The 17,941-nt window shown below is 42.5% G+C and overlaps 1 protein-coding gene across 1 annotated transcript; it reads right to left on the bottom strand.

The window, feature by feature from the left end:
* Positions 1-12,403: 12,403 nt before the first annotated feature.
* LOC136118252 (sex comb on midleg-like protein 1) lies at positions 12,404-13,336 on the bottom strand. The gene has a single exon (XM_065871528.1). The coding sequence runs from the start codon at positions 13,334-13,336 to the stop codon at positions 12,404-12,406; it is 933 nt and encodes a 310-aa protein (XP_065727600.1).
* Between the last annotated feature and the right edge of the window lie 4,605 nt (positions 13,337-17,941).

Below are 17,941 nucleotides of genomic sequence, written 5' to 3'. Positions count from 1 at the left end.
TTGTTCTTGGAATAACACTATGTATACGTATTGTTTCACAGTCTAGAGTTAATATTTTACCAATTAAATAAAATTCAGAAGGCTTACATCCATATAGATTCTTTTACCTTCCACTCTTTGTTATAGCTGTCATATGTGTCACCTTTATATGACTTCAACGCCACCCTCTGAGACTGTGGTATCCTTTTTTCACACATATACAGGGAATTCCCTGGCTGTCCAGTGGTTAGGACTCAGCCCTTTCACTGCTGGGGCCCCGGGTTCAGTCCCTGGTAGGTAGGAACTAAGATCCCACAGCCCACGCAGGCGTGGCCCAAAAAAAAAAAAAAAAAGTCATACATATATAAAATAATGTAAGAGGATAATTTTTCCAGATACTTGCCATTTTTGTTGCCCTTCCTTTGTTCCTGAAGTTGCAAGCTTACTTCTTTCTTGTGTCATTTCACTTCAGCCTGAAGAAGTTCCTTTCATGTAATATTTTTATAGCAAACTGTCTGGTGATGAATTCTCTTAGTTTTCTCTCATCTCCATCAGACTTCATTTTGGCTTTTGTTTGGCTTTCAGTCTTTAAGGATATCCTTGCTTTAAGGATATCATATTCTGGTTTGGTCTTTTCCTTTAATACTTTAAAGATGTTATTCCATTCTTTTCTGGTCTCTGTTTTCTGATGAGAAATCACAGTCCTTCAAGTTGACATTCTGTGATGTATAACAGGTCGGTTTCCTTGACTGCTTTCAAGATTATTCTTCACCTTGGCTTTTTTATCAGATTGTGTGTCAGGGTGAGGCTTTCTGAGCTTAGGTCTGTGTCTCGAAATCAGTGACGTTTTCAACTATTCTTTTCCTCATATATTTTCTTCTGCACCTTTCCTTCAGACCCTCCAACGGCACAAAAGGTAGAACTTGCAATATTGTTTCACATGTCTCTGAGACTTAATTTTTGTTCAGTCATGTATCCTCTTTGTTTTTCAGATTGTGCCATTTCTATTGATCCATAAGTTTTCTGAATCTTTCTTCTGTTTTCTCTGTTCTGTTATTCAGCCCATCCAGTGAATGTTTGCTTTTGGATATTGCATGTTAAGTTCTAAACTTTCCATTTGCTTCTTTTTCATAGTTTGTACTTCTCAGTGAAGAACTTCTTTCCATTAATTTCAAGAGGATTTACCTTTAACTCATTGAGCATGGTTGTAATGGATGCTTTGTCTGCTAATTCCTCCATGTGGGTTATTTCAGGGCTGGGTCTGTTGATTGCATTTTTCTCTTGAGAATTTGTCACATTTTCCTGGTTCTTTGTATGCTCCGTTGTGTGATTTTGGGTGGTATCCTGGAAAGTTTGCTTATTATGTTTCGAGACTCTGGTTCCTATTAAAATCCTCAGGAGATTGATACTTTTTCTTTTTCTGTGGTTTTTATTAAGCAATTCATGAACCTATGGTCAAATAGGTATTGTGCCTTGTCTTCTGAGTTGTTCCAGTCTTGGTGCAGTTTTCAGGACACTGCTGTGCTGTTTGTGTCCACAAGGTGCACGTACCACTCAGGGGTTCATCTCGGAATTGAGTGGCAGCTTATACTGTAGTTCACTTCTGCAAGCCTCTACTCTGCCTCGTTGGCTCTGTCTGTGCATGAGGCTCAGGGGGATCCCAGGCCTTATGTGGGCTCATACACAGACCTAAATAGTCTCCTCCTTTAGCTCTCTCCTCTTTGGAATTCTACCCACATTCTCAGGCTTCAGGGGCCCCTCCTACATGTTCCTTAAAGTGTTTAAGCCGCCATGCTGTCATGCAGTTCCCTATGACCAGGTAGACCTTTCAGGTGAAATAGCAAGAGAAAAGAAAGGAAAATAACGGGCATGCCCCCACACTCTTCAGACAATAGGAGCCTCTTAACCTGTTCCTTTGTCCAGAGACACAGGCCATTTCTCAGTGAAGGCCTCTGCCATCACGGAGGTTGCAGGGGAGATGTGGTAACTGGGGAGAAAAAGACCAATGGGGGTGACCCCCTCACTCCTCAACATGCAAGCCCCCCACTTTCTCACTTGTCTGGCTAGAAATAAAAGGTTGATCCCATGGTTCTAACTTTCAGCTGCTGCTGGACTTTGCGTGCCTTGCGTAAGCTGGGAGACAGAGGCAGGAAAAAAACCCACCATAATCACCCTGTTAGGAGCTGTTATTCAACTTTGGACTTCCAGGCCCCATCTGCCTGTTAGCGTTCACTTCTTAGAGTTTCAAGTGCATGCTGTTTGTCCTCTATCTTGCCCCATGCGGCTCTCAAGCCCTTGTAATATGACCACATTTCTCGTGCCACATGTAAACATTCTAACACTTTGCAGATACTGAATTAAAAGTCTATTATTTACATTGACTTCACCATTTTCATTTTCCTGGTGTGTTCATTAGAAAATTCAAAATTACATATGTGCCTGGCATTATGTATTTTTTGGTGAGCAGTGACCCAGAGGATGGAAATGTATGCCTCCTTCGACTCCTTCAACTTAACGCCACTCTGGGGCAATGTCCCAGCCAGGCAGAAACTGCAGTGTGTCTTGGAGAAGGTCTTTTGCATTGAGACAGTAGGATGCTCTTTTAGCTTCAAGAACTTGGATGTTGTTGAGTTTAACCTGGTATAAGTTCAAATTAGAGTGTTTTAATTTTAGGATGTTAAAGGTAATCCCCATGGTAAACACAAAGAAAATAGCTATAGAATATTCCCAAAAGGAAGTGAGAAAGTAATTTAAATATTTTATTGTAAGAAATCAGCTAAACACACACAACGAAAGAGAGGAATGCAGGAAATGAGGGGCAAAAAAGCTTTGGGCAGATGGAAAAGAAACAGCACAATAGCAGAAATAAGTCTTTTTTTGATCAGCAATTACTTTAAATGTAAATGCATTAAACTCTCCAATCAAAATACAGAGATTGGCGGAATAGGTAAAAACATGATCCAACTATATGCTCTCTACAAGAGACTTACTTGAGATCAAAAGACTCAAGTAGGTTGAAAGTTAAAGGATAGAAAAGGGAATTCCAAACTCAGTGAGAAAACTCAAATAGTAACCAAGAGAGCAGGAGTGTCTATACCAATATCAGACAAAATAGACTTTGAATTTAAAATGGATCAAAGAGTTAAATATAAGAGCTAAACTATACAAATTTCTGAAGAAAAAAAGGGATAAATCTTCATAGTCTTGGATTTGGCAATGAACTCTTAAATATGATAGCAAAAGCACAGGCAACAAAAGGAAAAAGAAATTGGACTTTATCAAAATTAAAATCCTTTGTGTTTCAAAGAACACCATCAAGAAAGACATAATACAACCTTCAGAATGAAGCAAAATGTTTGCAAGTCATATATCTGATAAAGCCTAGTATTCAGAATATGTAAAGAACACTGGCAACTCAACAATAAAATGTCAAATAACCAAATTTTAAAAATGAGAAAAAGAATCTGCATAGATACTGCTCCAAAGAAGACACAAATTGCCAATAAGCACATGAAAACATGTCCAAAATTATTAGTCAAAATTATGCAAACTGAAACCACAGTGAGATACCACTTCATACCCACTATTGTGCCATATAATTTTTTTAAAAACAAGGGTTGGCAATGATGTGGGGAAACTGGCAATTTCAAGCATTGCTGGTGCAAATATGAAAAAGAAAATAGTTTGGCCATTCCTCAAAAAGTTCAACACAGAGATACAATATGGCCCAGGAACTCCACTCCCAGGTATATGTCCAGGAGAAATAAAAAACATATGTTCACACAAAAACTTGTACATGAGTGTTATGTTGTCGTATCATTATTCATAATAGCCAAAGAGTGGAAACAACCCAACTATTCGCCAACTGAGGAATGGAAAAATAAAATGTGTTATATCCATACAATGAATACTATTCAGCCATTAAAAGGGTGAAGGACAGATACATGCTACAACCTGGATGCACCTTGAATACATTTTGCTTACTGCAAAAGTCAGACACAGAAGTCCACATATTGTGTGGTTCTATTCATATGAAAGGTCCAGCATAGGAAAATCAATAGAGACAGAAAGACCCAGGGCTGGGGTGAAAGGGGAGGACAGAATGAGAATGACTGATACTAGGTATGAGGTTTCTCTTGGGGATGATGAAAATGTACTGGAATTAGAGATGTTGATTACAAAACCTGAGTACACTAAAAGCAGCTGAATCACACAGTTAAAAAAAAATGTGAATTGATGGACTGTGAATTATATCTCAATCAAAAGATAATATGACAACATTTTTATAGTCATTACTCTTGATCAGTTTCAGGATGGAATTCTCACAGTGACTTCAATGGAGTGGCTTGTATGGGATGATATTTGAGGCTCAACCCTTTGGGACTAGATGTTCATTTTGAGCTGTTGAATGACGGTGAGGGCCAGCCAGTATATTTTCTTCACGGAGGATCAATCCCCATATGTATCCTTGGTTTGAATCCTTGTCTTTTTCTCTTCATAGTCCTGAAACAAGTTCCTAGGAAATACATACACAATAGTGAGAGGTGTTGACATCTTCCTGGCAAAAGTCTTAACTTATTCACAGGTGAAACTTCAGATCTCCTTATTACTAGCTGCCCGGGGAGTCCCCTGAATCAAAGTGGGGCTTATGAAGATGGACCTTGCATTTTAGCGTGCACTTAAAATACCCAACAGGCTGATCACATGGGGAAAATAACTTTATTTACATGAGACAAGTACAAAGTCAGCACAACACAATGAGGGAGAGTATGGGTGCTGGTGCCTGATGGCCTGAAATCAAATCCTATTTGAACGCCATGTGTACCTGGGAAGGTTAGTTACTTAGCCCTTCTGTTTCTCAGTTCCCTGGCCAGGGATACGGAAATAGTAGTAGGACCTGCTTATTCGTATTATGTTCTGAGGCGAAAAATTAGTAAATACAAAGCCTGAAGAAAAATGATGGGTACTTCATAAGTGCTACCTACATAAATGTTCAAGTATTAAATGCCTGGAAGAATAAGTAGGTTGTCTCCAGAAAGGGCACCTAGGAGGCTACAAATAGGAGGATAGAGCCTACTTTTTCGCATTGATGACATGAGTAAGAAGTTTTAGAGCTCATGGAAAGAATATTATTTCTTGTGATGCACCGTGGGGTGGGCAGAGTAGGGGCTGTGACCCATATTTTATGGTTCAGGGCACTGAAATTTAGACAGATTGAGTAACTTGTCCAGCGTCACAACACTGATGAGTGATGGGTCTGAGGCAGGGGAGGGATAGAGATTCCTGAACACATGGACATGAGATCATGCCCTGGATACACAAACCAAGAGCTCTCCTCACTCCCTTTCCCACATCCTCCTGCCCCAAGGATTGCTGCAGGGAGACAGCTGGTACTCGGAGGAGGTGCCTGGCCCAAGAGAAGGGCTCAAATCTGGACCCACCTCCTGGCTCTACGTTTCAATCCCTGACCCCAAATACAGTGTCTTTCCCCCAAATGCAGACCACCTGATGGACCGGGGTATCCAAATATGTGTGCATCTCCCCTCCCTTCCCCCTCAGCACTTGATTCTAGCAGCTGATTTGCAGTGAGGCTTCCTGGTGGTCAGGTGACCACCCTGAATGACCAGTAGTCTACTTGACTCCCTAACTGACTCAAAACGCAGGACATTCCAAACCAACTGCCCACATGACAGTTGCACAGAGAATTAGCATCATCTTCAACTGATCAAACCCGGATGATGAGCAGTTAATATTCATTAGCTGGGAACAGGGTCTACTGGGCTGGTGTTTTGGTGGCTTAACAGATGAAGGTTACAGGCCCCCAGGGTCTCACTGACTTGAGACTGACCAATCGTCTGAGCAGCTTGGACTAAGGCCTGGCAAAGAGCGGGCAGTGGCTGCACGGGCTCTGAGTGGGCACCTTCCCTGCCCAATCCTCCCTCAGCCAGATCCAGGCTCTGCTGTACAAACTACAGCCACTGCTCCTGAATCTACTTGCTGGTATTAGTTCCACAGTACCTTCAATGGAGTGGTTAGTGGGGGTGCTATTTGTGTCCCTACCCTGTTGTTTGGCCAGATGCTGATTCTGATGTGCCTGAACCACCGCTGCGGATGGCCAGCAGATTATCTTGATCACAGATGACATTCTTGTACATCCTGTGTTCGATTCCTTTATAATCTTCCTTTTCTTCTTGGTACCCGAGTCATGATCCTGGAAAACACAACAAAAACTGAGAGAACTATTGATATGTTGCTGGGAGAAGACCATGCAGAGGTGTCAATTCATTCCCAGGTCACACGTCTGTTCTCTTTGTTCACCAGCCTCCTAGGGGAGTCTAGGGGAGTCAAGTGAATCGAAGCTGGGCTGAGAAGAGGGTGTTGCAATGTGGTGTGCCCTTAAAATAGCCAGCAGGCTGACTGCACGGGGACATGACTTTATTTAGTGAGATAATATAGAAAGGGAGCACAGCACAGTGACCGACAGAGTGGGGGCTGGGGCCTGATGGTCTGGATTCAAATCATACCAGAAGCCACATGAACCTGGGAAAGTTATGCAGACCCTCTGTCCTCAGTTCCTTGTTCTGTGATAGTGGAAATGTTAATAGGGTCCACTTATTAGTATTACATGATGAAGCTTAATCCAGCAAATCAGGTAGACCCTGATGAAAAATGATGGTTACTTCATAAGTGCTACCTAAGTGTTCAAACATTAAATGTCTGGAAGAATAAGCAAGAAATGTGGTAGTGCTGCCTCCAGAGAGGGGACCTGGATGCCACAGGGCAGGGGAGTGGGGAAGGTTATGGGTGTGATGCTTTAGAGCTTGTGAAGAATATCTGTCATCATCTCCTGTGATCCCCACATCAGCCCCGTGGGGAACTCATGGCAGGTGCTGTGAGCCATATTTTATGGTACATGGCACTAAAATGTTGAGATTTTAAGTGACTTTCCCGGAGTCGCAAAGCTGATGACAGATGCATGTGGGACAGGAATGTAGTTGGTTCCCTGGGACCGAAATCCCTGAACCCCTGAATCCTCTAGATGGTGCTCTGGACTCCTGAGCCCAGGGCTCCCCTCCCTCCATCCCCCCAATCCTCCTGCCTGCCCCATGGTTGCTCCAAGGACAGGAGGGGTCTGAGCCAACAGGAGGGCCCATGCCTGACCTGCTGCCTCCCTTACATGTTGATCCCTGACCCCACAGCTCTTAAACATCCCTGAAAGAAGGTCCCTTGAAGGATCAGGGGGTCCCATCTACGTCCCTCCTCCCTCAGCGTCTTCACACACTGGGTGAGCCTCCTGGTGGTCTGACCAGTGGTCGGCTTGTCTCCACGTGGCTCAGAGCCCTGGTCTCTCCAAGCCAGTTGCCCACACGCCACGTCTCTAACAAATTAGCTTGGTCTTCAACAACCAGCCCTGGATGCACAGTTAGTGCTGATTAATGAGGACAGTGGCCTGCTGGGCTGTGCTTGGTGGTTTAGTGGGTGAAGCTGGCGTGCCCCGCTGTCACCTGACTATTGATGTGAGCAACTGTCTGAGTAGCCTGGGCTACGGCCTGGCTGGGGAGGGGCCGTGGCTGCACTGGCTCTGAGGGCGCACCTTCCCTGCTCATCCTTCCTCATCAAAATCCAGCCCCTACAAACTCCTCAGCCATCCCTAGACCCTGCAGTGGCACAGGAGAGAGGCCCATGCCCTTCTAGAGGGACCCCTCCATAGCCACAGCCTAGAGACCCCATCCCAGGACTGTCTCTGAGGATGACCCAGGCCCTCCTAATCTCTGTCACCAAATGTTCATTCCACTAACCCGATGGCATTGTCCCTTCTCTCCACGTTCCCAGGCAGCGCCCAAACACCCAGTGATCCTGTCCACATCAACCACTGCAAATACCGCCACGAAATCCCACTTTCCTTCCTTTCTGAAAACCTCTAGATTTAGACTGCTAATATTTGCTTTTAGATTTTGACATCGACATTCAGAAGTGTTTAGCCTGTCATTTCTCCTGTCCTGTAATATCTGCTGCTGGTATGACATCAGTATTCTGGTCCGATGAAAGCAGTGCGGGTGTGTTCCCTCTGTATCTGTTCTCTGGAAGAGTGTGTAGGAGACGGGCATCGTTTCTGTCTTCAATGTTTGGTAGAAATCAGAGGAAGCCACCTGGCCCTGAAGTTTGTTTTGTGGGGAAATTTTTTTGGCATCTCTTTCTAATTGAAGTTTACTTGGTGTATTGTACAGGGCACAGGTCTTAAGCATAGAGCTTTAGGGTTTCTTGTAAATATAAACACATCTGTTACCAACACCCAGTTCAATATACAGGACGTCCCCAGCACCCTGGCTGCCCCCTGTAGAAGGGGAGAAGAATAAGTGCTAACTTATTCGGTTATAAGAACGAAATCAGTTACTCCATGTATATTCCAAGTGCAGTGATTTACAAACAAACAACTCAAAATGAGTGTGGCAGCACAACCAGAAAGTAGTGGAGGGTGCTGGAGGGCTGGGAGAACCCAGTCCCTTTGGGATTTCCACTGTGGAGGTCGGGTCAGAGGAAGGAAGCTGAGAGGAGCTTCTCTGAAGCATCTGGGCTTCCAGAGGGAAAAACTACTGCTCCCCAGAGTGGAGCGCCCATTGTAATTCACTGAGCCCTCCCTTTGCGGAGGGTGCTTTTCTATACTTGTGTGTTATTTTACATAGAAATGTTTAAAAAAAAAAAAGAGGAGATCAATTTTGCTTGATGTAACAGCCTTTCATTGTTAAAAATAAGACATATATCTAAAATTTATGCTAAATCTGTACAGCTCCGACAGGAAGGGCAGCACTCACTAGCTGACTCAGGAGCGGAGGGGGAGCAGAGAGGCGGCCCTGCTTCCTTGGCCTCGTGTCTCATTTAAGCTGCCAGACGCTGCACAAGCTCCATCCCCTCTGAGTCTCAGGCTGAGGCCTCCAGGTCACAGTCTTCACAGGTGTCAGACCAAAACCTAGCACACAAAGGCAGGGACTGGAGTCAGTGGGGAGGTGGGCTCCCTGGGGTCGGTGTGTGGGACCCAGGGGGCTACTCAGACCCTGCAAGTGACTTTGGGCCCTGACATCCCCAGGGCTCACATCCCCAGGGCACTGGGGCCTGTTTGCTGCTCTTTGCCAAGTGTGTTCTGGTAGCAGAGAGACCTGTCCTACAGGGGCGATTTAACCTGGGCATTTGGCCGGGCGGCGTTCAAGCGACTGGTCCCCTGAACAGTGAAAGTGATGCAGAGGAAAGGGGAGGCTCTGGGGCTCCAGGGTGAAAAGTGTGGGTCCCTCCCACCTGGGCGCTGTGAGGAGTGGGAGGTCTGATGACACAGGTGGCAGTAGTGACCCTGTCCCTCCAGCCTACACGCAACACGGCCCATCATGAGACCAGCACAGTGGAAGTGGGCAGAGAACCGCAATGTTCCCTTTCCCCCTAATAATCGTTTTTCTTTCTTTAACACCCCAGCCAAACTTGCCTGTGCTTTTTAATTTAAAAATATCCTGATGCTGTGGTCATAGAATCATAAATTCTATAGCTTTGCTGCATCCCAACATGAAAAGTTTGTAGAAGACACTGCTTTTCAGCGTGTAATAAAACCAGATGTATTTGTTATCTAATTTTAAGGTCATAATTAATTTGGAATCCTGGCCCTTTAACTCACCCTAAATTAGCATTGCTTTGAATTGCCTTCATTTTGTGTGTGTGTTGTATTCAATTTTTACACATCTATGAAAAAGCTATAGAACCTCAGGTTGAGAAATGGTGCCATGAGGTGACCCAGGCCCTTCAGGGGGGCTCCACAGAGGCTGAGGGGTCCCCAGGGGTTGGGCAAATCCCAGGCAGGTGTGGATCCTGCAGTGTCCCCTACCGGATGCCAGGGCTACTGCGTGCCCACAGGGATGCAGCAGCGCTGGGCCAGGTGAGCTGTCTGCTTGCTTGAGAAGAAGCCCCGGTGCCTCTGTCCTTCTCACCCTTACCCCAGGAGGCCTGAACTGGGGGGTACCAGGGCCACTCCAGATATCTCACTACACCTGGTGATTAACTGGGGATGTTGCCTGCTGACCTTGGCGGGTTGGGAGGGCAAGGCTGGGTCCTGCAGAGGGAGATGTTGAACCTCACCAGGGACACTCTTTACAAAGAACACAATGGGAACAACACCTCCAGGAGTGATGTATGTGGGGACCCCACAGACACCTTCGGCCCCCCATCTAAACATAAAAGCCTGGCATATTCAGGGATTCTATGGAACGGGGACTGTTCCCTGGCGAGATGCACTCAGGTCATCCTCCAGTTGCCTGCGCAGATTACCACCATTCTCTTCTCTTCACCTTTTTGTTCACATGCAGTGGTGAGCACCTCTCTGCTCTTCTCTGGCTTTTGGGTTTTCCTGAAGCGCCAAAAAAAAAAAAAAAAGTCAGGGATGGCAAGGGAAGCACATACACTTATTTGCCTTCTGCTCTTCCTCCTACCCTCTCCACGCTCACATTTCCTCCTCTTGTTCTTCCTCATCCTTTTACTTCATCCCTTCTCTTGAATCCAGGATGAGAGAATTTCTTTATTTTTTTAATTTTTTAATTTAATTAATTCTTTAATTTTTTTTTCTTTTACTTATTTATTTTTAACGTCTTTATTGGAGTATAATTGCTTTACAATGGTGTGTTAGTTTCTGCTTTATAACAAAGTGAATCACCTATACATATACATACATCCCCATAACCCCTCCCTCTTTTGTCTCCCACCCACCCTCCCTATCCCACCCATCCAGGTGGTCACCAAGCACCGAGCTGATCTCCCTGTGCTAAGCGGCTGCTTCCCACTAGCTATCTATTTTACGTTTGGTAGTGTATATATGTCCATGCCACTCTCTTTGTCACAGCTTAACCTTCCCCCTCCCCATATCCTCAAACCCATACCGTTTTTATGCTAAGTTATATTCTACATGTACCTGGAAAAATGTTAAAAATATTTTTAAAGAACTGCGCATCTATTTTTGCAGCTGATTTGCCTGTTCAAGGCTCGCTAGCACTTTATCCATTTCACTTAGTAAACAAATGCAGTTACCATAATTGCTGCATATGTGTCTGTGTTCCCTTCTAGGTTATATGTTTTTTTTTTTTTTTGCGGTTATTAAACTTTATTATATTTTAAAATCTAAAAACTGTAAAACATAGTGTTTATACAAACACCTGAGGACTGTTCAAGTGGCACAGCATCTTCACGCTGACAGTTTGAAAGAAGGACAAGTTTAAATTAGAATCTTGTCTTATAAGACAAAAGAAATAACATGGATGAAAAAGCCCTTTAAATCATATACGCCCAGTAAATAGTTGCATTTGCTTATAAAGTACACTTGGTTTTCTAAAAAGAAAACGTACAATCTTACCCATGGTGAACATCTTACTGGCATTTATAACAAATGGCTAATACAATTAGCACCATTTCTCATAGCTTATAACATTACACTAAATATTATACAATATAATGATGTAATAAATAAAACAACAATGAACATGTTCCATGTGAAAGTTCTGATTTTTAAAATAAAGTTTAAAATGACAAATCAGAACTGATGTACCTTCCAAAGTTTAGTAGGATAAATGGCTCAGAAAGGAAATTAACTAGAAACATTGCACAAGACAGAACTTCCCTGTATGGAAACCCTGAAGTGTGAGCTGAGAGGTACCAGTGATGTCAAACGATGTGCATATGTTTTACAGAATAAAAAAACTCACTATATGTAGAGTTGATCTTTACCTCTGTGGAAGTGTAAAGTGCCATTTTAAATTAAAAAAAAGATTTACTTGTGTGGATACTTCAGATACAGAACAAAATATAAATATGAAACAGTACCCATATGAGGAATAAACAGATAATAAAACACATGTTTAAAAAACTTGGACACAGGCATCTTCATGGAGATGTGAACAATGAATGCCTAGTTAAATGTTGAAGCTTAGACAAAATAAGGAAGTTTAAAAATAAAACATATTAATTGAAAAGAATATAGTCAGACTCCATCCAACCCACCCTTGTAGTGTAATATCTCTTGCATAAAATGACTATCTACCTTATGATTTTTTTCATTAGAGAACCCGTCAATCCCTCCCTGACTACTTTCCCCTTTGGGATTTGGCTGTTTTGGTTTTACATATAAACATTAACCAAAATCAAAGGTGTTTCTCTGTTTTCCTGCATGAAGTGTAACTAACTATCTGTAAACTATGCAAGGAAAATAATGAAAAGAACAAACCACCAGTTTGACTATGCTAGTGCTAACATGTTAAATGGCTTCTAAAGGAGTAGACTGGACTGTCCCAGGGTTCTGTGATTTTGGATACACCGTATTTTAGAGGAACCTTCTACACAACAAAAACTTCTAAGGGCAGAGAGAAAAGGTGGCATTGGTCTCCCTAGAATTAAGTCCAATCTAATCTACACACTTTTTAAATTGTTGAGGTATCTGTCTGTCTTTAAGCATTTCAATGTAGTGGCACAGCTTCAGAGCTGTCCCCAGCTTAAGCCCCATGTACTTCATCATCATGTCGTTCTTGAGCAGTAGCAGAGCTTTCCCATCAATGTCATGTTGCATGAAGAGGTCGGCGAGGGCGCTTGATAACTGAGGATCTAGGTATTTCAGAAACAGGATCACTTCATCCACAGACCAGGTTGAAGGGTCATCAGGGAGGCTCTGTTTGAGGACACCCGGGTCACTTCCAACTGGTGAACTTGGAGCGAAGCTGGTCGGGACGTAGAGAGGTGAGCCAGCCTGGCTGAATCTATTGTTTTCCAGTAAAGCTGGGTAGGTCATCATGTCAGGGCTATGTGCTGGACTGCGTTCACTCTGGGTCAGCACGGTTGCAGGCTCGACTGCAGTGGACTGGGTGTCTAAGAAAAGACTGCAGGTGTTGTGGGCCTCTGGACTGGAGGAGCCCTGCGTGGGGTCCTCGGGCGAGTAGTACTCCTGGTAGGAATGCCTGCGGTAGGTGGAGGGGACCGTCGGGCTCAGGCTAAGGCCTTGCTCCAGATCCAGAGGCATCCGGGACTCAAAAGGTGCTTCTAGAGGGTTGCTCTGGGAATCATTTTCCGGCCTTTGTACTGGAATAGTGGGGCTATAACTTTTAGGGCAAGGCGATGCAGAGAGACACCGCTTCTTCCTCATTTTCTGGTATCTGATCTTTTTAGAAAGCAGGTAATTATAATCTTTAAATGTATATCCAAGTGGCTTACGATTTTGCAACCATGACTTCACACGAAGACGGTTGATTTTTGTAACCTTTGCATGCATAACATCAAACTTCTTATCCAGTTTTTGAATAGCATAATAGATGACCACATCGACTTCACTGGAGCAGCTAGACATCTTTTTTGTGCAACCAGAGCAACTCTGCTTTCTCTGAGTTGGGCCTAATTATTTTTAAACTTGCTGGCGGGTTATTTGCGAAACTCCTTGGCCATGTAGGACTGGTAAATCTTCAATTCCTGACAGGCCTTTGCTGGCGCAGAGCCCGCCAAATCGGCCTCCGGAGGGCGCCGGACGCAGGTAGCAACGGACGGCGCCTCTCTAGGTTATATGTTTTTGAAGTTAGAAACTATATTTATATCACAGCCCCTATGTATAGCACAATATCCATTGCTAATTCAGATTGTGTTTTAAGATATGAGACAAAATTTAAGACTTTTATTATAGTCATAAACATCTAGCAAATCAACCAGAAAATAAAAACTAATTTTCAATTGGTCGGCCAAGAACAAAAAAGGGAGGAATACCTAGTGCAAAATCATATCTCTAATAACTACTGTTGGATTTAGAGCACACACATGCGAAACTTATTTTAAAATATCTTCTTATCAAAGATTTGAGGTTGGACCGGAAAAAATTATATCAGAAGTGAAAATAATTATGTGGTCTGACCAGCGTGGATCACAGAGAGTAAGTGTGTACTATATATAAAGTAAATAAACTACGAGGTCCTGCTGTATAGCACAGGCAACTATATTCAATACCTTGTAATAACCTATAAAGGAAAAGGATCTGAAAAAGAAATATATATATATCTGAATCACTTGGCTGTACACCTGAAACACAACATTGTCAATCAACTATACTTCAAGGGAAACAAAACAAAACAAAGTAAGTGTAATGGGAAGTATAGTTTTATAAATTCACCTCTGATATGTAATGGACCAACTGAAAGACAACAGAAAGTACAACTTTCTAGGAGACAGGACATGGCCAGCAAACCAGGCCATTACCCTCGGTAACGGTCATACCTGCCAAAAAATATACAGACTAGCCTGCAATCATGAATACATAGGAATTCTTCATTTATCTGGCATTGTTAGGCAATGAGGTATGTTAGGAGAAGTTTTTTTAAAATGACAAAATGAAGAGGAGTTATTTTAACCTTCACTCGGTAATTTTTTTCTACAATTAAGAAATGCATCCACTGGTGTATTTAATGTTTCCGTGATAACTCGGGGTCATCAGTTCAATCAACGTTTGCATGAATAATGCAAATGGAAACAAGACAGGCATGCTTACTGAAACTGAAAATGACATGGCACTGGCTGAAATAACTGATGAGAGAGCACGGAAAAAGCAAAAATGAAAACAAACCGTGATCAAGAAACAATCAGTAAAATTCTGACTTTCTGTACTTACTTTCAAAAAGAGACACCACAAATCCCAGCGAGAGACTCCAGCATCATCAGCTGTCTTTCTCCTTTGTTTCCACCTTCCTTCCCTTTTCCTTCTACATTGTTCCAGGCAGTGCTTATAGCTGCTTGCAAGACAAATTCTAATACTTGCTTTCTCTCACACAAACTTCACAATATGTCCATGTGATAAATAGTGTGGAGGTAAAAGACAATTCATCACAGAGACATCTCCTATGAAAATAAAATTAGAAACTAGCTTTTAAACATGCAGAGAGAAGGGCGTGGAGTCAGGCACTAATTTCCTCGCGAATTCCTCTCCATTTCTAATAGACATTCTTCTTTACCAAGATCCCTTTTTATTGGTGTGCTATTCCAGACTGCTCCACTCCGCCCAGCCTCATTCTGTAAAATACATTCACACTCTTTTGTGACCCTACTTATTTGCCCATTATATAATCAATCATAGAACTGTCGGAATTATTTACAGAGTGAAATTAAAATGCTGTAGTCACTTGGAGGGTTTAAGCAACTCCACCAGAAAATACTGGGCATGGATTTAAAAGAGGCTGCGTGGGACTTGCTCTTGTCCAAGTTCTTTCTCAAGAAGTATCTGAAATAAGCCTAAATTCAGAGTTAATCAGACTGGCCTGCTTTCTCAGGTGGACTGGAACTCATTGCTCTTTCCCCTCAACTCCCTGATGTCATCGGCACTTTCTGGAGAGGAGGTGGACTTCTCTGCCTACTGCAGAAGCTCAGTTCCCCCCGGGCCCACTCCGTGTCTCAATCCCACACTAGAGGCCACATGCCAGCCTTCCCAGAACATTCGTGGCCTCCTTTCAGTGTTTGACCTGCTCAGATTGAGTCCCTGTAGACTCTTCCTCAGCTTGAAACCTGATCTTCCACCCCTTTCCCTGACCTCAATGGTAACCTGCCTACTTTAGGCCTCAGGTGCTTTAGCTATAAATTGATACATTTGCCCTTAATTCTAAAGTCTTCTTTCTAAAGCTCTACAATGTGGTGGCTCCTTGAAAATGTTTCTCTTTGCTGGTTGTAATTTTGTACAGAATTAAAAGCACAGCTACTCTAAAAGACAGTAAGTTGCATTGGATAAGGAAAGTGTGCTTTTGTAGTTAGATTAACAGGGATGGAAGACGACTTAGTATGTTTTAAGATACTCATGATCCATTCTTGTGAGAGTCGGGGGAAGAAGGGGAAGAGAGTTAATAAAATACCAAACGTTTGTGACAAATTAAGTTCACCAAGATGTAGCTGATAAGTTACTACTTGAATAAGCCACACAAATCCAATTCAAGTTGTCCTTTATTTTTCTAAGAAGGATCCCAGTGAACTGAGTCCCATGTTCAGTGACTCCACGTTCAATGGCTTAGTCTTTAAACACTGTTATGTTGCTGGAAGAAGAAATATTGCCCACCATTCCTAATTGATGTTTAGCTATCACGCACATTTGAAATAAATTTATTACTTTGCCTGATCTCAGGGTAATACATTCCAAAGGGGCAAAGAACACATGAAAAGTTATGGAGTCTCCATCTTCTACACTAAAGTGTGCAATAAATTACATATTATTTGGCCATGAAATTCACAAGCCATAGAAACCACTCCATTTGCAATGTATACAGTGGTAATCAGCAGGTAATGAGAATGATATAAAACCAAACAGACCGTGTATGATGGCACTGCTGCCAACAAAGCAATCATTAAATGCATTGATATGCATCTACGATAGGTAAGCTCTTTGAGGGCAATTGCTATGAATTCTTCATACCTGTCAGGATACTATATATAGCCCACTTTCTATGGCCTTTATTCAAAGACGCTGAGAAAGGGTTACTCTGGGTAAATTCAGACCTTTTCTCAATATAGAATTTGGTCAACATGCATTCTGAACAGCAAAATTTCACGGTATTTTCCTACACTAATTGCCACCTCAGCAAATGCAGGATGAAGTATAATGGATTATAAGAAGTTAGAAAGGAAAGATGGAACAAAAGAAGGAAGGTAGAGAAAAGGTGGGTATGGAGTACTTCAACATTTATGTAAAGAGTGGAACTAAAACTAACCTGAGGTTACCCTGAATTATTAGCATACGCTATAGAAACTTAAATGAAAAAGTAAAAAAAACCCAGCAAGGGAATCTCAAAGATTCTCTGTTTTTTCACTTTACTGCATATACACGTCCATCTTAAACAATCTATATGCTTATATCCAATAAGAGAGCATTGTTTTGCAAGGCTTTTAGGTTTCTATCAGCATGGAAAGGTCGGACAACTCAACTTTAGCAGAGTCAGCCTTCAGGTGAATAATTGCTTCTTTCAGGTTGTGAGCATTTGAATTTTCCAGAAATGTTTCCCAAAAAATGAAAACTAAAAGAGTCCTAGGACAGTGTCCTTTAGAAGTTTTATAGTATCAAGGTTTTTGGAGGAAGAGTATCCTTGTCAATTATCAACACAATGATTCCAAGCAGGTCAATTTATGCTGACAATATTATATAACAGAACCCACTTCACCTCCATTATACTGACCAATGATCTTCCTTACTTCAACCTTGTGCTTCTTAGTAAAGTTGAAAGTACAGAGCCAAGAACAGACAGTGACAATGCCAGAGACTCAGATGTACCTATAGGTGCCTTCAGACAACATCAGCCACCCAGGCTAAAGTCCTGGTTTAAAACATCCCAACATGAACGAATCTCAAAAACTATACGCTGAGCAAGTGAAGCCAGATCAAAAGGGCACCTACTGAATTATTCAACTTACATGAAATTCTAAACTGGGCAAGTCATCTCTAAAGATAAAATACAGATCGGTGGTTGCCTTGGGGTGGGAGATGGGGATACTTTTGCAAAAGCCTAGGAGGAAACTTTCTAGGATTTTAGAATTGTTATCTATCTTTATGGGGGTGGTAGCTATACAAATGTATACAATAATTAAAAGTCACTGAACCGTTGACTAAAAATGTCTGCATTTTATTGTATGTAAATGATACCTTGATAATGTTGATTACAAAATGAACCAAAAACAAAACAAAGCAGAAGAGAAACCTCTCCAGACCTCAAAGGAAATACACTGTTTTCTTCCAGGGTACCAGATTGGAAATGAGGCATTGGTCTGTTCTACCCTCAGCTTATCCCTAGGGTTATCTAGTCTATTTTAGAGCACTAGAGTCCCCTATCAGGAAAACTCACCCCATGTTTAATTACTTTGATTTCTTCTCTGCCTCTTCTCCCAACACACTGAAGTCATTCACGGAAGAAAAACCAGCTTTTTCCAACTTTGCATCACGACA

The sequence above is a fragment of the Phocoena phocoena genome, chromosome 1, assembly GCF_963924675.1.
Source record: "Phocoena phocoena chromosome 1, mPhoPho1.1, whole genome shotgun sequence".
NCBI lineage: Eukaryota > Metazoa > Chordata > Mammalia > Artiodactyla > Phocoenidae > Phocoena > Phocoena phocoena.
This window is presented reverse-complemented; position numbering and strand designations above follow the sequence as displayed.